The sequence below is a fragment of the Anolis carolinensis genome, chromosome 2 (assembly GCF_035594765.1).
Source record: "Anolis carolinensis isolate JA03-04 chromosome 2, rAnoCar3.1.pri, whole genome shotgun sequence".
Classification (NCBI taxonomy): domain Eukaryota; kingdom Metazoa; phylum Chordata; class Lepidosauria; order Squamata; family Dactyloidae; genus Anolis; species Anolis carolinensis.
In genome coordinates, this window is record NC_085842.1 from 7,047,951 (window position 1) to 7,073,709 (window position 25,759).

A 25,759-nucleotide genomic window follows, 5' to 3' on the forward strand; every position below is an offset into this window, starting at 1 on the left:
GAGTTCTTTTTCAAACACCCCGTATAATCTGCAATCCAGAATCGTCCACATGGCTGAGAGAGTAACACAGTTGCTTTCTGATGGTTCAATGGACACACACTTTGTTAGGAAATGGTTAAATTGGGACTCGGTCACCTCCTGGTCTCAATTCTCCTCTCTCTGACGATCTGGCGAAACTGCTCAGTTGCACGGAAATAAATCCAGACTTCCCAGATGTCAACTGAAAGCAGCAGCTTATACTTTATTGCAGTTCTGTACAATATTTACATAGTTTGCCGGAGCTTAGCATTTGTGCATCCGACCATCACCTCTTGCATTCCACTGCATTACTAATGTCCTCTTAGTATCCGAAATCTTCAACTGTTTCCCTCTATCCATAAATCTCTACTCTATGCATTTAACTCTTGCATTGCTGGATTACATGTTGCATTACACACACACACACACACACTGACAGTTAGCTTTAACAATAAGTACAAATTTCAAACTACACAAAAACAATTATATTCACATTTACATTTTTGCTTTCTGCATACACCAAATTATGAAAACTATGTATGTAATTGCTGTAGGGCTCTGTGTATAACATGCCTATGAAATTTTGTGTGTTGGGTTGGGTCCCCTCCAAAGTGCATCATGACAACCAAAGGCTTGGAAATGTGAGGGATGATTAAAGGAGGTGGATGTGTTTAGCTTGGAGAAAAGAAGGCTGAGAGGAAGGGACACAAGAGCCAGGTTTAAATAAGTAACAGGATGTCCCATTGAGGTGAGAAAGCTTGTCTCTGGACACAATGAAGCCATGGATTCAAATTGCAGGGGAAAAGACTCCTAAGAAACCTTAGGAAGAACTTCCTGATGGTAAGAGCTGTTCAACTGCTTGAAAGTCTGGTGGAGTTTCCCTCTGGAGGTTTTTAAGCAGAGGCTGGGTGGTCATCTGTTAGAAGAGCTTTGGTTGTGTTTTTCCTGCCTGGCAGAAGGGAGTTGGACTGGATAACCTTCTGAGTCCCTTAAGGATTCTATGTAGATGCAAATATTCCGAGATCCCAAACACTTCTGGTCCCAAGCGTTTTGGAGAAGAGAGACTCGACCACCGTGTTCATAGACCTGATATTCACGGTTTCACTTATCCACAGCTACATCTCCTGTAAGAGTTTGTTTACCTCTTTAGTTACTCTAGTGCTCTTCTATGGCACACTTCATGCCCAAGTATAGTCAAAACCTAGGCTTCACTGTTTGTTATGGTTTCAGGTACTGATGTAGGGTCTTGAATGTATCCCACACTGATACAGGAATCGTACTGTAGATAATATATTTTATTGTTATGTGCCATTACATCAACTTTAATACATTATTATTATTGTATTTTATTATGACACAGCAAACAAGATAGACATTTCGTATCACAAAATCACAAGTCGAACACTTCCCAAGTGTCTAGGACTGTGTGATGCATTTTCAGATGATGCGTGCAGATCCCAGTAGGGTGGCCTTTTGCAGTTGGCAGATCGTAATTTTGTCAATGTCTATTGTTTCCAAATGCCGGCTGAGATCTTTTGGCACGGCACCCAGTGTGCCCGTCACCACCGGGACCACCTGCACTGGTTTCTGCCAGAGTCTTTGAAGTTCAATCTTGAGGTCCTGATAGCGGCTGAGTTTTTCCTGTTGTTTTTCGTCAATGCGACTGTCACCTGGGATGGCAACATCAATGATCCAAACCTTTTTCTTTTCCACAACTGTGATGTCTGGTGTGTTGTGTTCCAGAACTGTCAGGCCTTCTGTCTCCTTCTTCAGGATCCCATTTGTGAGCCAGAGCCAGGTCTTCTCCTTATCAGCTTTTCCTTCAATTTTGTCAAGGAACTTTCCATGCAATGTTTTGTTGCGCCAGCTGTCAGCTCTAGTTTGTAGTGCGGTTTTCTTGTACTGATTTTTTGTCTGTTGTGATTTGAGGAGTTTCTGATTTTTGACTTCAATCAAAGCAGGTTATTCACTTTGCTTTACATATTCTGCCAGAGCATCATCATCATCATCATCATCATCATCATTATTATTTGACCCCACTTTTAACAGCCATGGAATTTCAATGCTATGGGATCCTGGTAATTGTAGCCTTACAAGTTGCTGCCTTAAACTGCATTAACTCCATAGTGTAGATGCACCCAGAGAATGCAAAAAGCCACGACTCTCTGAATTCCATAGCATTGGTGTCAAACTGCATTAACAATAAGAATAATACACTTTATTTATACTCTGCCCTTCTCCCTGAAGGGACTCAGAGCAGATTACAGTATAGATCAGACAAAGGCGAACATTCAATGCCTTATTTACAAACATATAACAAGACACATAGAACAGACAACGCAAAGACTTATTTCATTTCCGGTTTTAGAAGCAGTACTCATCTATGGCTCTGGGGAGGTGCTCTTATCTATTTTCAAGCCGAGGAACCTGTGTTTCCTCCTGGTTGTGTGGCCGGCATGATTCATTGGAGCATCTTTTATTGCAGTACCTATTTATCTACTCACATTTTGCATGTTTTCGAACTGCGAGGTTGGCAGGAGTCGGGGATTACAGCGGGAGCTCATCCCGATCCACGGACTCAAACTGCCAACCTTCCAACCTTCAGGTCAGCTGTTCAGCATCACAACCCATTCTGCCATCACAATAGTTAATAACACTATGTTGCAAAATTTGAAAAAACAAAATCTGTTCCTGGTTTAAAAGTGTTATTTCCTGTTTTATTTATTTATTTACAGTATTATATTCCGCCCTTCTCACCCCGAAGGGGACTGAGGGTGGATCACATTGTATACATATAAGGCAAACATTCAATGCCATATAACATAGAACAGAGACAGAGACAGACACAGAGGCAATTTAAACCTTCTCCAGCTTCCTGAGGGTATGCTTGATTCCGGCCACAGGGGGAGCAGCTGCTTCATCATCCACTGTGATGGCACTTCCTCATTCCAACGGCGGCTGGGTGATTTCTATGGTGTTGCAAATTAGCCTCCCCACATATAAGTGGTACCTAAATGTCCTACTTGATAGATGCAACTATTTTTCGGATTGTTTAGGTCAGCAACGAGCAGGGGCTATATTTTATTTTTAATTGTCGGGTGCTCACCCTGACACGGGCTGGCCTGGAACTCATGACCTCTTGGTCAGAGTGATTTATTGCAGCTGTCTGCTAACCAGCCTGTGCCACAGCCCGCCCCCTTGTGTGGTCTTTACTTTGTAAGTACAGTAGAGTCTCACTTATCCAACACTCACTTATCCAATGTTCTGGATTATCCAACGCATTTTTGTAGTCAATGTTTTCAATGCATTGTGATATTTTGGTGCTAAATTCGTAAATACAGTAATTATTACATAGCATTAATGTGTAATGAACTACTTTTTCTGTCTTTTTTTTGTATAACATGGTGTTTTGGTGCTTAATTTGTAAAATCATAACCTATTTTGATGATTAATAGGCTTTTTAAAAATCTCTCCTTATTATCCAACATATTTGCTTAGCCAACGTTCTGCCGGCCCGCTTATGTTGGATAAGTGAGACTCTACTGTAGTTGTTATACTCCAGAAACTTTGTTTTCGTGGCAGAATAATAATATATTAATATTATAATATTATAATATTAATATATAATAATATATAATGTAATATATAAATAATAATATATAATGTAATCCAATATATAACAATATATTATATATAAATAAAATATAATATAGACTTGGTGGTGTCGGCAGGTTTTTGACCTTACATTGGAATACCGCCGATTTCTGGGCCTGAATATATTGCACAAGATTTCTTTAACTTAAAATGATACATTTTAATATATTGGGTTTATGGTTCCCGTCCCCTTGATCAGGTCATGTAAGTGTTATATATTGCTATAATTGTATTATTTTACTTTGCTTAATAATGTGTTATTATGTTGCTATGTAATGTTTGTGTTGTTTTTATGACTGGAAACCGCCCTGAGTCCCATCTGGGAGATAGGGCGGTATATAAAGTTTTATTATTATTAGTAGAAACCATGTCAAATTGGTCGAGACTCTATGAGACATTCACTGAAAAATTATAGTAATAATATGGTGCACAATGTCCCTCCTGCAAAGACAAAGTTTTTGCACTTTAAAAAACTTTCTCCATGCTTTTATGATACCAACAATTAAGAAATGGCATTGATAACCCAGGAACATAGTGTAATCATGGCACAAACTATGCTGAATTTGTTGAGACTCTATGAGATATCCACTGAAAAATTAGAGCAATAATATGGTGCAAATGTTCCTCCTGCAAAGACAAAGTTTTTGCACTTTAAAAAACTTTCACCATGCTTTTATGATACCAACAATTAGGAAATGACATTGATAAAACCCAGGAACATAATGCAATGGTGCAGTGTAGATGTCCCAGGGAACCATTGACAGGAGTCCTCCGGATAAAAGAGACTAGGAGGTGGTGAGTGCCTAGAGAAAGCGGAAGTGTGTGGGATGGAGGCGGGGCTTGGCGTTGATTGGCATTCCTGCCATGTGAGTTGTGCCTGGAGGGCGGGGCCACTGCCTGGGTTTCTGAAGCAGAGAGAGAGGAGCTCCAAGGAGGGAGAAGAGGGGGATTTCTGGCCTCTGTGCCCACTCAGGTGAGTGAGTGAGTGAGTGAGTGAGTGGGGTGACCCTCCAAAAAGGGATAAGGGAAACTATGGGGAGCCCTCCTTGCAAAAATCCCCCCTGCCCTCCTGCTCTTGTCAAAGCATGCAAGTCTCTGGGAATGACCTCTAGTAACCCCATCAGAGGGAATGACCTCTAGTAACCCCATCAGAGAAGCTAAAGATAAGCCTGCCTCCTTGCAATCAGAGGATTATAGGTGACCTAGGAAGCTCCACAAGACAATAACAACAACAATTAGTCTGTCCCAATAACAACATCAATGAGGTGTCCTATAAAGCCCTATAAGATAATAATAATAATAATAATAATAATAATAATAATAATAATAATAATAAAGGTCCTGATAGCGGCTGGAAAAACTCAGCCGCTATCAGGACCTCAAGATTGAACTTCAAAGACTCTGGCAGAAACCAGTGCAGGTGGTCCCGGTGGTAATGGGCACACTGGGTGCCGTCCCAAAAGATCTCAGCCGGCATTTGGAAACAATAGGCATTGACAAAATCACAATCTGCCAACTGCAAAAGGCCACCCTACTGGGATCTGCACGCATCATCCAAAAATACATCACACAGTCCTAGACACTTGGGAGTGTTCAACTTGTGATTTTGTGATATGAAATCCAGCATATCTATCTAGTTTGCTGTGTCATACAATAAAATAATAATAATAATAATAATAATAATAATAATAATAATATAAAAAGGGTCCCTTCGGGTGAGAAGGGCGGAATAGAAATGAGGGAAATAAGGGTTTGTCACAAATCTAGGTGCTGGAGGGACATAAAAAGGCCCTATACAATGATGATGATCATCATCATCATCATAATAATGTCTGTCACAAAGCAAGGTGCTGGAAAGATGTAGAAAGCCAGACTTTATAATTATTTATTTTGCAACATTTATATCCCGCCTTTCTCACCCCGAAGGGGACTCAGGGTGGTTTACAAGTATATATACATACAATATATTGTATTATATGACTATATTGCAATATTATTAGTAATAATATTAGTAATGATTAGTAATTAGTAATGATAATCATGATTATTTTTTATTTATTTATTTCCATCATTTCTATCCCGCTCTTCTCACCTGAAGGGATTCAGAGCGGCTCACAAAACTGGCAGAATTCGATGCCAATACACAACAACACAAAAGAATAAAAACATAAGCAGTTAAATACAGATTTAAAACAATAGAAAATGATGATGATGATGATGATGATGATGATGATATAATTGACTTGGGAAGTTTCCGACATGCAATCCAATACAACAGTCAGTATAGTGATCTTGTTTGCTAAGGACTAATCTTGTAGCGTTGCTGTGAGTCTGGCCATGTTCCAGAAGCATTTTCTCCTGACGTTTCGCCCACATCTGTGGCAGGCATCCTCAGAGGTTGTGAGGTCTGTTGGAAACTAGGCAAGTGGAGTTTATATATCTGTGGAATAATGTCCAAGTGTCCAAGTGTGAATTGGCCACCTTGATTAACATTGAATAGCCTTGCAGCTTCAAAAACTGGCTTCTTCCAGTTTGGGGGAATCCTTTGTTGGGAGGTGTTAGCAGGCCCTGAATGATTCATACCTGGAATTCCATGTTTTCAGAGCATTGTAAAACCATGTAAGAAGGCAGAAGAAGAAGATTTGATGTATCAAATCAGTGTTACAGATTACTTATAAAGCATGCATGAGTAAACTTCGACCCTCCAGGTGTTTTGGACTTCAACTCCCACAATTCCTAACAGCCTACTGGCTGTTAGGAATTGTGAGAGTGGAAGTCCAAATCACCTGGAGGGCTGAGGTTTGCCCATGCTTGCTCCAATAGGTTTCTCATTTGAAAAGAACTGAGCCTTACATAGGTATTGTTCCATTCTCTAAGCTTCAGAAGAAAGCAATGGCATTCTCACATACAGCAGAATCTCACTTATCCAACATAAACGGGCCGGCAGAATGTTGGATAAGCGAATATGTTGGATAATAAGGAGGCATTAGGAAAAGCCTATTAAACATTAAATTAGGTTATGATTTTACAAATTAAGCACCGAAACATCATGTTATACAACAAATTTGGCAAAAAAGTAGTTCAACATGCAGTAATGCTATGTTGTAATTACTGTATTTACGAACTTAGCACCCAAATATTACGATGTATTGAAAACATTGACTACAAAAATGCGTTGGATAATCCAGAAAGTTGGATAAGCGAGTGTTGGATAAGTGAGACTCTACTGTACATCCCTTCTAATAAATAACCAGGGCTACTTTAGTGTTGCATCAGTCAGAACTGACACCACTGGCATTAAAAAGTCTTCTTGTGGGCTTTACTATTGAATAAACAAAGGAGAATTATTATTATTATTACTATTGTTGTTGTTTTGCCTTTCTTCCAGAGAAAACAACCTGGACACTCCTTTCCCTCAAGTTAAAAATGGTTGATGTTGGAGCTTAGATTGAAGATGGAGGAGCCAAACCCACCCAGCCCTGGAGGAAGAAGAGAGCCCAAGAAAACGTGGGGCAGGAGAAGGGCTGGATTCCCAGGCAGAATGGGTCAGGATGCCCTGGAGGAGAAGGCCTTCAGCACAGACCATCTGTGCCAACGCTTCCGGCACTGCCGCTATGAGGAAGCTGAGGGGCCACGAGGAGTTTGCAGCCGCCTCCACTCTCTCTGCCGCCTGTGGCTGAAGCCTGAGGAGCATACCAAGGCGGAGATGCTGGACCTGGTGCTCCTGGAGCAGTTCCTGGCCGTCCTTCCTGCGGAGATGGAGCGCTGGGTGAGGGAATGTGGGGCAGAGACCAGTTCCCAGGCCGTGGCTTTGGCTGAAGGATTCCTCCTGAGTCAGGAACAAGAGGAGAAGAGGAGAGAGGACCTTCAGGCCCAGGAGGTCCCATTGGAGACCAGCCTGCCTGGGTGGATCGACGTGGAGGGCAGTGGAGAGACCACCTCACTGAGTAAGAACTCATGATGTCTTTGGTTGTGAGTTTCCCTAGGTATTTTTAATTACAATAATGTTAGTCAAGCACTGTAACAGTTAAATAAGCTAGTGTCATCCTGAAGTACATTAGAGTTAGTGGGCCAAAGCAAGGGTCTTCCCAAGGGGTGTGAGAGAAGCCTCAGTGTGTGTCCTGTTTTGTCTTTTAAGAACAGCCTTAAAACACTGGTAAGTAAATGAAAACTGCTTTACTTCAGCAAAAAATAAAGTATAGCACACTCAGTGGAATAATGCCAAAGGAAGCAAGGAAGTCTTATGGCAAACACAGCTCTTAGTCTCTGATAAATTCCCAAATCAAAAAGTAGTCTTACTTCAGACAAAGAAACAGCAATAAATCCTTAGGAGCAGTTTCCCAGATGCAGACTTGAAGCAGGCACAAGGGGAGTGTAGAGTCAGTTTCTTACCAGTAAGAGCTTGGCTGCACCTGCTTTTGCTCAGAGCCGGTCCAAGAATGAGGCAAATTAAGCTGTTGCTTGTGGCGCAAAACATATGGGGGCGCAGTCAAGACTGCTTTTTATGTTGATTTGTTGTAAAACATGATGTTTTGGTGCTTAATTTGTAAACTCTTAATGTAATTTGATGTTTAATAGGCTTTTCCTTAATCCCTCCTTATTATCCAACATTTTCGCTTATCCAATGCTTTTATTTTTCAGTGATTGGTTTGGAGGGGGGTTGCCAAAATTCTGTTCGCATACACTTGAAAAATACCTAGGGCCGGCTCTGCTTCTGCTTTATAACCTTGAGTCCCCTCACAGGTGCTAAGGCAGTTCCCAATTACTCAGCTGCATTTCTGGCAGCTATTCTAGCTGAATGACGTCTCTGCTCTGTTTCCTTTCGCCTCTCCTGAAATGAGGGTACTTGCAAAATCTCCTTCTCAGATTCCAACTGCCCCTCTGATTCATAAACACTTTCTGGCTCCCCTTCCTCTTCTGAAGATGAGGAATCCCTAACTGTGTGTGAGAAGGCCTAGTGTGAGAAGCTTCAGTGAGAGAAGTCCCAGGTTGAGGGCCTCGTGTGTGAAGCTCCAGTGTGAAGGCTGCTGTGTGTGAAAGCTTCTGTGTGAAGCTCCTGTGTAAGTTTGTTGTGAGAGGAGGCTCTGTGAGAGCGAAGCTGTTTATCTGCATGAGAAAGAAGCCAGCATGGAAGCAAAGAAAGAAGTACAGTAGAGTCTCACTTATCCAAGCTAAACGGGCCGGCAGAAGCTTGGATAAGCAAATATCTTGGATAATAAGGAGGGATTAAGGAAAAGCCTATTAAACATCAAATTAGGTTATGATCTTACAAATTAAGCACCAAAACATCATGTTATACTACAAGTTTGACAGAAAAAGTAGTTCAGTACACAGTAATGTTATGTTGTAATTCTTGTATTTATGAATTTAGCACCAAAATATCACGATATATTGAAAACATTGACTACAAAAATGGCTTGGATAATCCAGAGGCTTGGATAAGCGAGACTTGGATTAGTGAGACTCTACTGTATAAAGAATTGTATTTGTGTTGTGGAAACATTGTTTTTGTAAATAGTGTAGCCATATCATTTTGCTACAAAGAAAAGCCTCCAAAGGAAGAGATAACATTGGTCTGTGTGTTTTTGTTCTTTTTATCACTTTTGGCTACTGGAGCTGGGTCACGCTGCTGCTAATAAGTCAATCTGCTATATGTTTATGGAGAGGGTCTTTGGTTAATTAGCCCACTTGCCCAACAATGTGGTCTGTGTTTATGTCCCTCTGTCTTCAGTAATCGTTTTTTATTCAGTGGGATAGAACTTGTACATCTTGGACACCATCCAGGTTTGAGCTAAACAGACCTTGTGTAGTACTCAAAGGAGCATCTACCTATTATCTATCTATCTATCTATCTATCTATCTATCTATCTATCTATCTATCTATCTATCTATCTTTCTATCTATCTTTTTCGGGCTTAGAACCAAGCTAGAGGGAGATGTATCCCATTGTTGGTAACTATATATCACATAGTGAGCTTTATTTTTTTTTTGACATCCCTTTTACAGAATGTTATCCCCTTTTAGTCCTTGTTGGTGCTATCATTGGCCTCTCTTAGCTGCCAGGTTAAAACATTTTTTAGTAAGGAACTGTGTAGCTGTGAGTTTTTCAGGCTGTATGGCCATGTTTCAGTTGCATTTTCTCCTAACATTTCGCCTGCATCTGTGGCTGGTATCTTCAGAGGTTCTGTTGGAGGTGAGGCAAGTGGAGTGTGTGTGTGTGTGTGTATATATACAGTAGAGTCTCACTAATCCAAGCTAAACGGGCCAGCAGAAGCTTGGATAAGCGAATAACTTGGATAATAAGGAGGGATTAAGGAAAAGCCTATTAAACATCAAATTAGGTTATGATTTCACAAATTAAGCACCAAAACATCATGTTATACAACAAATTTGACAGAAAAAGTAGTTCAATACACAGTAATGTTATGTTGTAATTACTGTATTTACGAATTTAGCACCAAAATATCACGATATATTGAAAACATTGACTACAAAATTGGCTTGGATTATCCAGAGGCTTGGATAAGCGAGGCTTGGATTAGTGAGACTCTACTGTATATATATATCTGTGGAATGTCCAGGGTGGGAGAAGAACCCTTGTCTGTTTAAAGCAGTGGTTTCCAACCTTTGGGCCTTCAGGTGTTACGGACTTCAACTCCCAGAAATCCCAGCCAGTTTACCAGCTGTTAGGAAGTGTAGAAGCTGAAGTCCAAAACACCAAGAGGCCCAAAGGTTGGGAACCACTGGCTTAAAGGAAGTGTGAATGTTGCAATTAGCAAGCTTGAATAGCACTGAGTAGCCATGAAGCTTAAAAGTCAATCAAGGTAGCCTGGCTTCTGTTGCCTGGAGGCATCCTCTGTTTGAGAGGTGTTAACTGGTCCTTGATTGCTTGATGTCTAGAGTCCTCCTGTTTCTGTATGGAACATCTCCCAAACAGAGGATGCCTCCAGGCAACAGAGACCAGGCTGCCTCAATGCAGCTTCATGGCTACTCAGTGCTATTCAAGCTTGCTTTTTTAAAAATAATCTCAGAAGTAACTTGAGATCATACTGCAAGTCGCTTCTGGTGTGAGAGAACTGGCTGTCCACAGAGAAGTTGCACAGAAGACGCCCAGATGTGTGGCTGGGAGGCTTCTCTCGTGTCCCCGCAAGCTAGAGCTGACAGATGTAAGCTCACTCCATCTCACGGATTCAAACCAGCAACCTTCAGATCAACAACCCAACCTTGGTTTAGCCAATTGCGCCAAGCTTGTTAATTGCAGCATTCACACTTGCTTCATCTAGTTCATCTCTCCTACTATGGAGAGACTCAGATGCTCCCCTGAAGGAAGGTGGAAATATGAATGTCAGAAATAGATATACATATATCTCATGGTGAAGCTGCAAAGTCAATCGGTGAAGGTGTCTGCATAGAGGTAATAATAATAATAAGCTCTTATTTATACCCCCCCTCCATCTCCCATTGGGACTAGGGGTGGCTTAGAAGACAACACACAATGGTACCGTACAAAATATAAGATGCAATACAACAGCATATAAGATCAATAAGGCATCCTCTGTTTTTGCGGTGTTAACTGGCACTTGATTGTTTGCTGTCTTGAGTTCCCCTGTTTCAGAGTGTTGTTCATTATTTACTGTATTGATTCTCGTGTTTTTAAATACTGGTAACCAGATTTTGTTCATTTTCGTGGTTTCCTCCTTTCTGTTAAAATTGTTCACATGAAATTTTTCGCCCTTTCCAGTGAAAAAGAGAAGGTTGGCAGAAAAAGAAACCTTTTTTGTCAATCTTTGTTAGCTATGGGATGTCCATACTTTGGTTGAAACGTGAGGTTTGAAAAAAACAATGACATGAATTGTCTTCTGTTTCTCCTCTTCTTCATACGTATCGCAGGAGATGGCTCAGAACAAGGCAGTCGCCCGTCTCTCCTTCTTGATTCGTTGGACTTCTCTTCTGTGCGAACAGATCAGGTAAAGGGATTGAAATTGGGATGGGATTCCCTGCTCTCCGTTGCATGTTTCCTCTTCTTTCCATCTTGCTTTTACCAAAATACGATGTTTTGGAACGCCATTCCCGAAGACCCAGGTCTTTCATTAAAACCTCCACTCACTTCCACTTTAAAAACATGTATTTATTTATTATTTATTTATTTATTAACGACATTTATATCCAGCCCTTCTCACCCGGAAGGGGACAGGTCGGCTTACAAATTATATATGTACATACAGTATATTATATTATTAGCATTGCACAATATAAGCATTATATATTACTAGCTGTGCCCGGCCACGCGTTGCTGTGGCAAAGTGGTGGTGCTATTGGTTAAAATTGTGTAATTTTTATTTGACGTTATTTGTATTTTTTAAATAAATTTTATTGTAAGTTATCTTTTTATTATATTACTTTCTTGTATTATTTTTAGTTATTTTCTGTTATAGTATTTTATTGTATTAATTTTTTTAGTGTTTTTAATTATTTTTTAATGTTTATTATTTTTTTTTATTGGGTTGCTAGGAGACCAAGCTGGAGGAGCTTAGCCTTCTAACTGGCAGCAATTGGATAAAAGCAATTATTCCTCTCTCTCTAATTAGGACTTTATTTTTCTTTTCTTTTTGTTGTATCAACCTAGAGCCGTGGATGATGGGTTGTGTTGTCAAATTTAGAGGTTGGGGGGCCTGTAGTTTTGTTGTTTTGTGGGTCGCTGTGATGCCATCACTCTTTTATATATATAGATTGTATTGCACTATAACACTATATTGCAATATTATTAGTAATATTACATGTAATAGAAATATACAGTTATAATAGTGTATATTATTATATTGGATTACATTATAATATAATAATTATAATTATAATATTATAATTATAATATTATTGTATGTATGTATTTATTATTTATTTACAGCATTTATATTCCGCCCTTCTCACCCCGAAGGGGACTCAGGGCGGATCACATTACAAATATAGGCAAACATTCAATGCCTTTTAACATAAAACAAAGACAAGACAAACATAGGCTCCGAGTGGGCCTCGAACTCATGACCTCCTGGTCAGAGTGATTCATTGCAGCTGGTTACAGCTGGCTTGCTCTCCAGCCTGCGCCACAGCCCGAGCCCTTATTATTATAATATTATATTACACTATATTATTATCACTATTATATGTATATACATATATTATATTATTAGTATAGCATAATATGAGTATTATATATTATTATATTGACACAGGAGATATGGTAGAACTATTTAATGAGTGACACGGCTTTAAATCACCAGCTGCAGTAAATCTTGTCAATCAAGAGGTTGACAGTTCGAAGCCCGGGTCAGGGTGAACTTCTGGCCTTTAGCCCAGCTTTTGCCTACCTAGCGGTTTGAAAGCAAAATGTGAGTAGATAAATAGGTACTGCTCAAAAGTGGGGAGGTATTAAGGCACCCATAAGGAAATGCCAGAAAAATGCCAATGATTCGATCAAGGAGGAAATTAATGGACAAAGTTCTTCGGGAGGGAGATGGAGCGACAGCACTCCTCCGTGTCTGCATCCAAGCACAAGCCTCCAAGATGCCGAATATGGGAAAAGCCTATATATACCTCTATCTATGTACAATTGTCTGTCTTGTCAGTGTATAAACGGCATTGAATGTTTGCCACATATGTATGTTTTGTGATCCGCCCTGAGTCTCCTTCGGGGTGAGAGGGCGGAATATAAATACTTTTAATAAATAAAATAAATAAATACCTATCTTCTTTCAGGTGGACTTTGAAGACGTGGCTGTACATTTTAGTGAGGAGGAGTGGGCCCTGCTGGATCTCAACCAAAGGGCTTTGCACACAGAAGTGATGGAGAAGAATTATGGGATGGTGGCCTCTCTAGGTAAGGGTCTTCTAGCTCAGGTATGGGGAAACTTGGGTCCTCCAGATGTTTTGGACTTCAACCCCCACCATTCCTAGCAGCCCCAGGCCCCTAAACCGCTGTGCTGCAGAAAGTCCTGCCGATCAAAAGGTCAGCAGTTCAAGCCCAGGTTGGGGTGAGCACCCGCCCTCAGCCCCAGCTCACCTGCCCACCTAGCAGATCGAAAGCAGAAGTGCGAGTAGATAAATAGGTACCGCTTTTAGCAGGGAAGTAATAAAGGCGCCCTTAAAGACATTGATCAGGAGGATATCTAAGGACAACAAAAGCTCCTCGGCATGGAAGATGGAGCAACAGCACCCTGCGTACCACTTTAAGCGGGGAGGTAATAAAAGGTGCCCACAAGGACATGCCAGTGATTCGATTGGGAGGACATCTAAGGACGACAAAGCTCCTCGGCATTGAAAATGGAGCAACAGCAGCCCCAGTGGCCGGAGTCAAGCGCAGCCTCCAGATGCCAGAAATGGAAAAGATAGGGAAAGCCTTTACCTCTGTTTATGTATTGTCTGTCCTTGTTAATTGTATAATGGCATTGAATGTTTGCCGTATATTTGTTCTGTAAGTCCCCTCGGGGCAATAGAGCAGAGTATAAATCAAGTATATTATTATAATTATTATATTATGCTGATACCCTCACTGATTGACTTAATGGCTACTCAGTGCTGTTCAAGCTCACTAATTACAGCATTCACACCTGCTTTAAACAGACAAGGGTCCTTTCTCCTACCCTGGACATTCCACAAATATACGAGGGCTATCCACAAAGTAGGTTACGTTTTGGATTTTAAAAAGAGCAAAGTATAGGAGAAATCATTTACCATATGCAGCTGAAAGGCACATTCCAATACTACAATCTCATGTAATCCCCACTGAAATCTAGGCATGTTTCATATAGATAAATGAGTTTGAAAAGTACTGCCCCAGTAAATTTGCCGCCTCTCTCCTCTGTTTCCAACAATGGGGACGTGGCTGGCAGTGCAGCGTTTTGGCTATGCTGCAGGAAGGGAGAAGGGGGAAGAGCTGAGGACACAAGCGGAGAATTTACTGGAGCAGTACTTTTCAAACTCATTTATCTATATGAAACGTGCCTAGATTTCAATGGGGATTACATGAGATTGTAGTATTGGAATGTGCCTTTCAGCTGCATATGGTAAATGATTTCTCCTATACTTTGTCCTTTTAAAAATCTAAAACGTAACCTACTTTGTGGATAGCCCTCGTATATATACACTCCACTTGCCTTAATGCCAACAGAACTCTGAAGATGCCAGTCACAGATGCAGGCAAAACATCAGTAAATAATGCTACTGGAACATGGCCATACAGGCCGAAATATTCACAGCAACCCTGTGTCACTAGTGCTTGTTGATACCCTGCTTCCCTTCTTCCTTGCCCTCTTATGAATTTCTCTCTTCCTTCTAGGTGTTGGTAGATGGAAGAGCAAGAACGGAGAGGTGTCATGCAGAGTGGAGTTGGAAAGGGACAGATACACAGAAGAGGAGAAGGAGGAGGAGTGGCATGAAAGAAGAGAAGCAAAAGAGAAGAGCAGTCAACTGGTGGCTGACATCTGGGAAACATCAATCCATGAGGAGATAGACAAAGAGCGCAGGAAGTGTGTCATTTATCAGAACGGCTTCCATTGGGCTTCCAACCTTACGAGTGACTCGGAGGAGTACTCCCACCCGTGTCCACAGTGGAGAGAGACCTTCAGGTGGACCCATCCAGGAACGCCTTCAGGGGGAAACCCATACACGTGCCAGGAAGTTGGAAGGGCCTTGAGTGGGAAGACCGCCGTTGTGGATCCCGCAGGAGAGAACCTGTATCACTGCCTGGAGTGTGGAGTTTCCTTCCGCTACAAGTCCGCTTTCAAGAAACATTACGTGATCCACACCTTGGAGAAGCCCTACCAGTGCCAGGAGTGCGGGAAAAGCTTCCGCTGGGGTCCCCACTTGAAGAGGCACCAGTTCATCCACACGGGAGAGAAGCCGTACCGCTGCCTGGAGTGCGGGAAGTGCTTCAACCAGAAGCGGTACCTCACCGAGCACAAGAAGCTCCACACCGGGGACAAGCCCTTCAAGTGCCCCAAGTGCGGCAAGTGCTTCTACTGGTCCTCGCAGCTCAACCGGCACCAGCTGGTTCACACCGAGGAGAAGCCCTACGAGTGCCTGCAGTGCGGGAAAGGCTTCATCGAGAAGCGGAACCTCACCACGCACCAAATGAACCACACCGGGGAGAGACCCTACATATGCCTGGAGTGTGGGAAGAGCTACACGCACAAGTCCGTCCTCAGGCGGCACCAGATGAGTCACACTTTACGACCAACCACAATAATGCCTTCGGTATGAGATTAAAACTTGAATAGACACTGCAGTATTTCACGCAAATGACATGATTTTATGAAGAACTTAAGATGCGTTCTCGAAGGCTTTCGTGACCGGGATCACAGGGTTGTTGTGTGTTTTCCAAGCTATATGGCCATGTTCAAGAAGCATTCTCTCCTGACATTTCACCCACATCTATGGCAGGCATCCTCAGAGGTTGTGAGGTTTGTTGGAAACTAGGCCTGCTTTATAAGTATTCTGTAACGCTGATTTGATACATCAGGTCTCCTTCTGTTTTCTTACATGGTTTTACAGGAAACAATCAGGGCCAGCTAACACCTCCCAACAAAGGATTCCCCCAAACTGGAACCCTTTGAAGCTGCAAAGCTATTCAATGCTAATCAAGGTGGTCAATTGCAACATTCACACTTGCTTCCAACAGACAAGAGTTCTTTCTCCCACCCTATACATTATTCCACAGATATATAAATACAGTAGAGTCTCACTTACCCAACACTCACCAGATGAGTCACACATTACGACCAACCACAATAATGCCTTCGGTATGAGATTAAAACTTGAATAGACACTGCAGTATTTCACGCAGAGGAAGTCATGCAAATGACATGATTTTATGAAGAACTTAAGATGCGTTCTCGAAGGCTTTCATGACCGGGATCACAGGGTTGTTGTGTGTTTTCCAAGCTATATGGCCATGTTCAAGAAGCATTCTCTCCTGACATTTCACCCACATCTATGGCAGGCATCCTCAGAGGTTGTGAGGTTTGTTGGAAACTAGTATTCTGTAACGCTGATTTGATACATCAGGTCTCCTTCTGTTTTCTTACATGGTTTTACAGGAAACAATCAGGGCCAGCTAACACCTCCCAACAAAGGATTCCCCCAAACTGGAACCCTTTGAAGCTGCAAAGCTATTCAATGCTAATCAAGGTGGTCAATTGCAACATTCACACTTGCTTCCAACAGACAAGAGTTCTTTCTCCCACCCTAGACATTATTCCACAGATATATAAATACAGTAGAGTCTCACTTACCCTTTGAAGCTGCAAAGCTATTCAGTGCTAATCAAGGTGGTCAGTTGCAACATTCACACTTGCTTCCAACAGACAAGAGTTCTTTCTCCCACCCTAGACATTATTCCACAGATATATAAATACAGTAGAGTCTCACTTACCCAACACTCACCAGATGAGCCACACATTACGACCAACCACAATAATGTCTTCGGTATGAGATTAAAACTTGAATAGACACTGCAATATTTCACACAGAAGAACTTAAGATGCGTTCTCGAAGGCTTTCATGACCGGGATCACAGGGTGGTTGTGTGTTTTCCAAGCTATATGGCCATGTTCAAGAAGCATTCCCTCCTGATGTTTCGCCCACATCTATGGCAGGCATCCTCAGAGGTTGTGAGGTATAAGGTTGTGAGGTATACCTCACAACCTCTGAGGATGCGTGCCATAGATGTGGGTAAAACATCAGGAGAGAAAATTTCTGGAACATGGCCATACAGCCCGGAAAACACAGAACAACCTTACTCAACAAGCTCTGTATACCATTAACACTTTTCCAAAGGAGGAAGGGACCTTAGCATCCATTTTTTGTGGCTTTTTATCAGTAAGTTTAAGGCAGACACCACTATGGAAAACCATCTGGCCTTTTCCTTCTCCACACTTTCTGCTTGTATATGATAACTGAGATGGAGAATGAAAAAAAAATCATATTTCCACCTTCATTCAATGGGACATTTGAGGTTCTCCTATTCTGCCCTTTACATTGACAATTTCCATAATAGGTGAGTCTGACAGAGATTTTTTTAATTGTGTCAGAAGCGACTTGCAAGTCGCTTCTGGTGTGAGAGAATTGGCTGTCTACAGAGAGACGTTACCCAGGGGACGCTGGATGTGTTACTGGGAGGCTTCTCTCATGTCCAAGCTATATGGCCATGTTCAAGAAGCATTCTCTCCTGACATTTCACCCACATCTATGGCAGGCATCCTCAGAGGTTGTGAGGTTTGTTGGAAACTAGGCCTGCTTTATAACTATTCTGTAACGCTGATTTAATAATAATAATAATGATAATAATAATAATAACTTTATTTTTATACCACGCCCCATCTCCCCGAAGGGACTCGGGGCGGCTTACAAACAAATAACAGTAACAAAGCAATAAAACAATTATCCCAGTAAAAACATCAACATCAATAAAAACAATCATTAAAATCCAACAAGCAGGATACAGGGTTAAAAACAGGAGACTAATTTGTAGATCCCAGGCAAAGTGCAGAGTGTTACGAAATGGGAAAAGGAGAGGGTTTGATACATCAGGTCTCCTGTTTTCTTACGTGGTTTTACAGGAAACAATCAGGGCCAGCTAACACCTCCCAACAAAGGATTCCCCCAAACTGGAACCCTTTGAAGCTGCAAAGCTATTCAGTGCTAATCAAGGTGGTCAATTGCAACATTCACACTTGCTTCCAACAGACAAGAGTTCTTTCTCCCACCCTAGACATTATTCCACAGATATATAAATACAGTAGAGTCTCACTTACCCAACACTCACCAGATGAGTCACACGTTACGACCAACCACAATAATGTCTTCGGTATGAGATTAAAACTTGAATAGACAGAGCAGTATTTCACGTAGAGGAGAAGTCATGCAAATGTCATGCTTTTATGAAGAACTTAAGATGTGTTTTCGAAGGCTTTCATGCCCGGGATCACAGGGTTGTTGTGTGTTTTCCAAGTTGTATGGCCATGTTCCAGAAGCATTCTCTCCTTTTTTTTCATATAATTTTTATTCAGAATTTTTACAAATAGATTACATAATAAACAAAACAATTTGGAAAGGAAAATACAAAATAGGGTATTGGGGTAAAAATAAAAAGTAATTATTTCGTGTCAAAAGCATTGTACAACAAATACATTTCAAATAATGGAAATAAAAAAGAAATCACAAGCAACTAAATAGTTTTGGACCAAAAGCGGGCAACAGCAACCGCATTGTCTGTAGCTTTAAACAACTCCTCCGTACATGAGGCAGGACATTGTGGGCAAGCATACATATGCGGAGTTGTTTGTTCAGCTCCACAGTCACACAAGGTGGAGGATTCCTCCAGATAGTGCCACCTTGCCAAGTTGTCTTTTGATCTGACCACTCCACTTCTGTTCAGGGACTTCCAAGTTGCCCGTTCTTGGTTTGCCCCGGGAGGAAGACCCTCTTGGGGGGCCATCCAGTTGGAATTGCCATGTTTAGCTGCCCAGAGGGACACCCTTGCTGTTGCTGGGGGGACATCAAGAGGAGTGGTGGTTCTCATGAAGCCCTTCTTTGATTTGAGTCTGGTGGGAGGAGGCTGATAGTCATGCAGTGGGTGGCTTTCACAATGTTCGACCTTATTTCTCTCACCGTTAGCAGCAACTTCCCGTCGCACGTCAGGAGGAGCAATGGCAGCTAACTTGTAGAGTTTATCAACAGGTGTAGGTTTAAGGCATCCCGTGATGATTCTGCATGTTTCATTCAGTGCTATGTCCACCTGCTTTGCATGTGCAGACTTGTGCCAGACAGGACAGGCATACTCTGCAGTTGAGAAAGACAAGGCCAGGGCTGATGTTCTTACTACTTGTGGGTCTGCTCCCCATGCGCTGCCAGTCAGTTTCCGCAGGATGTTATTGCGTGCAGCTACTTTGTGCTTGGTGTTCATGCAGTGTTTCCTATGTGTTAGTGTTCGGTCTAAGGTGACACCAAGGTATTTAGGATGGAAACAGTGTTCGAGCTCTTGGCCTTCCCAAGTCACTTTCAGTTTCCTGTTGGCTTCGCGGTTACGTAGGTGGAAAACACACACTTGTGTCTTGGAAGGGTTGGGCTTCAGGTGGTTCTCTTTGTAGTAGCTGGAGAGATCTTTCAAGGCATTGGTGAGTTGCTTTTCAACTGTTTCAAAATCTTTTGCTTGTGTTGTGAGGCCAAGGTCATCAGCATATATAAAGCTCTTTGTGAGTGGTGGTTGTGGCTGATCGTTCGTGAAGATGTTAAATAAGGCCGGTGCAAGAACGCTGCCTTGGGGTAAACCATTCTTTTGCCTCCTCCATCTGCTTTTCTGGCCCTGAAACTCCACATAGAAGCTGCGGTTTTCTAAGAGGGTCTGGACAGTTTTTGTAAAGTCAAAGTCCCGGGGGATATGGTAGACTTTATGCAGCTTTTTTTCTGTGTTGCACCGTGTCATAGGCTGCCGTAAGGTCCACAAAGACTGTTCCCGTGATGCAGCCTTTCTCATAGCCTTCCTCGATATGTTCAGTCAGATGAAGAATTTGACCTGTACAGTTTTTCCCTGGTCTGAAACCTGCTTGTTGTGCAATAAGCTTGGGTTCGATAACAGGTCCTAGTCGATTTAATAGCATCCTCTCATAGACTTTATATAGATGACATAAGAGGGAGATTGGTCGGTAGTTCCTGGCATTGGAGGCATCTTTACCAGGTTTTAAGATGGCAATTATCTTAGTTTTCCTCCATGCTGTGGGAGTCTGTTTGTGTGCCAGGCATTGATTGTAGAATTTCAAAAGCCAGTTTTCAGCTTTGGCCCCCAAGTGCTTGATTTGCTCCATCATCAGGTCATCTAGGCCAGGTGCTTTACCAGTCTTACATCGGAAAATACAAAATAGGGTATTAGGGTAAAAATTAAAAGTCTAGTTTAAAGGAATAATTTAAAGGAATAAACAAGAAGAAGAAGAAAAGAAAAGAAATTAAAAAAGTAATTTTTAATAAATAAAAAAAAAGAAAAAAAACCCCTCCAAATTGGAAAGGAAAATACGAAATAGAGTATTAGGGTAAAAATAAAAAGTCTGGTTTGAAGGAATAATCCAGAAGAAGAAGAAAAGAAAAGAAAGAAAAAAAGTAATTTTTAATTTTAAAAAAGGGAAAAAAAACCCTCCAAAATGGAAAGGAAAATACAAAATAGGGTATTGGGGTAAAAATAAAAAGTCTAGTTTGAAGGAATAATCAAGAAGAAGATGAAAAGAAAGAAAAAAGTAATTTTTAATAAAAAAAAGAAGAAGAAGAAGAACCTCCAAAATAGAAAGGAAAATACAAAATAGGGTATTAGGGTAAAAATAAAAAGTCTAGTTTAAAGGAATAAACAAGAAGAAGAAGAAAAGAAAAAGAAAAAAAGCAATTTTTAATAAAAGAAAAAACCCCTCCAAATTGGAAAGGAAAATACAAAATAGGGTATTAGGGTAAAAATAAAAAGTCTAGTTTAAAGGAATAAACAAGAAGAAAAGAAAGAAAAAAGTAATTTTTAATAATAAAAAGAAGAAAAACCTCCAAATTGGAAAGGAAAATACAAAATAGGGTATTAGGGTAAAAATAAAAAGTCTAGTTTAAAGGAATAAAGAAGAAGAAGAAAAGAAAAGGAAGGAAAAAAGTAATTTTTAATTTAAAAAAAGGGGGAAAAAAACCTCCAAATTGGAAAGGAAAATACGAAATAGGGTATTAGGGTAAAAATAAAAAGTCTAGTTTAAAGGAATAAACAAGAAGAAGAAGAAAAGAAAAGGAAGGAAAAAAGTAATTTTTAATTTAAAAAAAGGGGAAAAAAACCCTCCAAATTGGAAAGGAAAATACGAAATAGGGTATTAGGGTAAAAATAAAACGTTATTCATAACACAACCAATTCCATAAACAGTAGAGTCTCACTTATCCATGACTTGCTTATCCAAGGTTCTGGATTATCCAAGCCATTTTTTTAGTCAATGTTTTCAATATATCATATTTTGGTTTTAAATTCATAAATACAGTAATTGCAACATAACATTACAACTGCGTATTGCACTACTTTTTCTTCAAATTTGTTGATGTGTAATAGGCTTTTCCTTAATCCCTCCTTATTATCCAACATATTCACTTATCCAACGTTCTGCCGGCCCGTTTATGTTGGATAAGTGAGACTCTACTGTAAACCCCACTTGCCTAGTTTCCAACTGACCTCATAATCTCTGAGGAGGCCTGCCATAGATGTGGGCGAAACGTCAGGAGAGAATGCTTCTCGAACATGGCCATACAGCCTGGAAAACACACAACAACGCAACTTAAGATGTGCTTAGTGCAGAATGAATCACAGGCTGATGTGATGTAGCTGTGTTTTTCACTATTTCTTTATTGGTTTTATACCTTATCTGTTGTTTAGAAAATTCAATGAAATTTGTAAACATCTTTTTATACCAATAACGTGGACCTCAAGGTATCTGACCTGGGAGAGTGATATTTTTCCTTCCTGTGTACCCAAAATTGTTACCATATTTGTGTCCGTAGGCTATAACTTTTTCTTTTTTTCCCTGGAAACTTGCTATGCACCATTACTGGTGTAAACCAGATTTCAAATCCATGGGCTGAGTGTGGCTTACCGTGTTATTTTATGTGGCCCTCCAGAAAGAATCATAGAGTTGGAAGAGACCTTGTGGCCTTCCAGAAAGAATCATAGAGTTGGAAGAGACCTTGTGGCCCTCCAGAAAGAATCATAGAGTTGGAAGAGACCTTGTGGCCCTCCAGAAAGAATCATAGAGTTGGAAGAGACCTTGTGGCCCTCCAGAAAGAATCATAGAGTTGGAAGAGACCTTGTGGCCCTCCAGAAAGAATCATAGAGTTGGAAGAGACCTTGTGGCCCTCCAGAAAGAATCATAGAGTTGGAAGAGACCTTGTGGCCCTCCAGAAAGAATCATAGAGTTGGAAGAGACCTTGTGGCCCTCCAGAAAGAATCATAGAGTTGGAAGAGACCTTGTGGCCCTCCAGAAAGAATCATAGAGTTGGAAGAGACCTTGTGGCCTTCCAGAAAGAATCATAGAGTTGGAAGAGACCTTGTGGCCCTCCAGAAAGAATCATAGAGTTGGAAGAGACCTTGTGGCCCTCCAGAAAGAATCATAGAGTTGGAAGAGACCTTGTGGCCCTCCAGAAAGAATCATAGAGTTGGAAGAGACCTTGTGGCCCTCCAGAAAGAATCATAGAGTTGGAAGAGACCTTGTGGCCCTCCAGAAAGAATCGTAGAGTTGGAAGAGACCTTGTGGCCCTCCAGAAAGAATCATAGAGTTGGAAGAGACCTTGTGGCCCTCCAGAAAGAATCATAGAGTTGGAAGAGACCTTGTGGCCCTCCAGAAAGAATCATAGAGTTGGAAGAGACCTTGTGGCCCTCCAGAAAGAAACGTAGAGTTGGAAAAGTTGGTCCAACCCCATTCTGCCAAGAAGCATGTACTACTGAAAGGACATTTAATGCTAATCAAACTGGCCAATTTCAACATTCACACTTGCCTTAAGCAGATGAGGTCTTTCTCCCACCCTGGACATCATTCCACAGATATATAAACCCAGCTTGACTGGTTTCCAACAGACCTCACAACCTCTGAGGATGCCTGCCATAGATGTGGGCAAAAGATCAGGAGAAAAATCTTCGGGAACATGGCCATACAGCCCAGAAATCTCATAGCAACCCTATGACATGGCTGTTTTGGAAGTGGCTGAGCTAATCACGACCGTTGTTTTGTGACTGCACTTTTTTGACATTTCCTGCCTATTCCAAAATGTGCCGATTTGCCCAAATTATGTGGTCACTTTTGAGATGTAAGCACAACGTGTGGCAAGACTTTTAAGGCCAGAAAAAAAGCTTTACTCTCATGGAAGAAAGCCTACGGGGGACATTTATCTGTGTGACATGCTAAATACGTGGCCCATGGGAAGGGATTTGATCCCTTTTCAGATTCCTGAAGAACATGGGATTTGTCTCTGTGCCCCACTGTTTATTTAGAAATGAAGAATAAAGAAAGGATGAGGAAATGTCACCTTCCCATCAAATACAGCAAGCATTTGCCGGCAAAGTTAAGTGTTCTGAAAGAACATCTGGCCTAAATCCATCTGTCAGTCCCAAGTAGACAAAATATACTGTAAGGTGGGTAAGAAATACAATTATTATTATCATTATTATTACTGGGTTGCTTGAGTTTTCCTGGCTATATGGCCTTGTTCCAGAAGCATTCTCTCCTGACATTTCACCCACATCTATGGCAGGCATCCTCAGTAGCAAGGTTGTGAGGTCTGTTGGAAACTAGGCAAATGGGGTTTATGTCAGCGTGGAGTTCAGGGTGCGTGCTGGATGGATTTCTTCAAACTCCATCAATCATCTTCTCCAGCACCCTGATGAATTGGTTGCAATCGTCTGCCTCACCAATTCCTCTTTTCAATGTCAGACTCGAAGACATCCGTAGTCTGAAGTCCAAACATTTATTCAATATCTATAATACATATTTACAAAGCATAGCAAAAGCCATCGCTTTGAGCTGGCATTCTTCTATAGCCTCTTGCTTCGGCAAGCACCAGCTCAACACACACAGAGATAAGAAAGCACATTCCTCAGTCTGAAGAAAGTTCCGACCTCCAAAGGCCAGAAATCATGCCTGATAGGTCATAGCAGGCTGTCAGTCAAAACTAGCCTGCTGTTAACTGTTTCATTGCTGAAACACGCACTCTTGCACAACAGCAGAAAACACTTGACTTACATTTCATACACATATAACCATAATCCAACAGTTTATATATCTAGTTTCCAACAGAACTCACAACCTCTGAGGTTGCCTGCCATAGTTGTGGCTGAAACATCAGGAGAGAATGCTTCGGGAACATGGCCATACAGCCCTGAAAACTCGCAGCAACTCAGTGATTCCAGCCATGAAAGCCTTTGACAACATAATTATTACTACTATTAAATGAACTGTTGAATAGAAATTCAACATCTACATAAATCCAAATAATTCAGTATATGTGTCTGCATCAGAACAAGTGCTTAAATTTTGGACCCAGAATTTCAAAGGTCTCGGGGAGATGGTCCATATTTACTAAATGACAAGATTCCTAATCCTATCTCGGGCTGATAATCACTCGTTATTTATATCTATTGTTTTCTTGTTTTTCTCCAGTTTGGTGAGCTAACTTCCCCTCCTTTTGTATACCTTTTCCACCCCCAAACTTTGCTGCTGGTACCCGTTTTGCATTTTAGTTCTGCGTTCCTACTTTGCTTCTTGACTTTCACAAGAAATGACAGATATTTGACACTTGGGTTCTATTTCTAGCCTCTTGCTGACATTGCGATATAGGAAGAACTAGCTGAAGTCTTCCCGGTGCTGCCCAAATGTTATTTTTTAAATGTATAGGCCAATTTTCACAGTATTAAAGGATAGTTTTTTTGCCAGTCCGTGTTGCAATTTTTATTTCCCTTTTCCCTCCATTCCTTTTCTGGCAATGCTTCATCGGGTCTCCCTCTTTGCAACCCCATGGATGTTGGGAATTGTACACTCAATGCCTTGTTCTAGCAATTTAAAATGATTTATTGAGAAGATAATAATGCCCACTTTTTGGGAAGCCACATATTTGTAGTTTTAACTTAAAAGTTTCCTCTTTTGTCTCTCCTTGGTCCTTTGTTTATAACCATTCTGAGTGCATATGGACCACCAAGTCTGTTGGATGTTGTAGATAAATAGAAGCTTTTATTACGGCTTCTGAACCACAGTTTACCCTGCAGTATAATAACGTGTCACTCAGGTTTGTGAAAGAAGTAACAGCAACTTTACTTCAGTTCAATGGGTCAAACAGAGCAACAATATATACAGTAGTCTTTCTGATTTCTTACAGAGCACAGAGGGAATCAACAGTCCTTTTAAAACTGTCTTTAAATATGCCTCGTTGCCTTAAAATGATCAGGCTTCAGAGAGTCGGTAGCCATTAATTCCCTGGCTGTTTCCAGTCAGCGTTCTCTTCGCTCTCTGAGGTGAAAATGCAAGCTCAGTTTCTCTCAGCAACAAGC

The 25,759-nt window shown here is 41.1% G+C and overlaps 1 protein-coding gene across 1 annotated transcript; it reads left to right on the top strand.

The window, feature by feature from the left end:
* Positions 1-4,494: 4,494 nt before the first annotated feature.
* LOC134292347 (zinc finger protein 506-like) lies at positions 4,495-25,150 on the top strand. Its single transcript, XM_062973005.1, has 5 exons — positions 4,495-4,645; positions 7,061-7,619; positions 11,563-11,639; positions 13,426-13,546; positions 15,005-25,150. The coding sequence occupies exons 2-5, from the start codon at positions 7,106-7,108 to the stop codon at positions 15,925-15,927; spliced, it is 1,635 nt and encodes a 544-aa protein (XP_062829075.1). The 5' UTR covers positions 4,495-4,645; positions 7,061-7,105; the 3' UTR covers positions 15,928-25,150.
* The last annotated feature ends 609 nt before the right edge of the window (positions 25,151-25,759 follow it).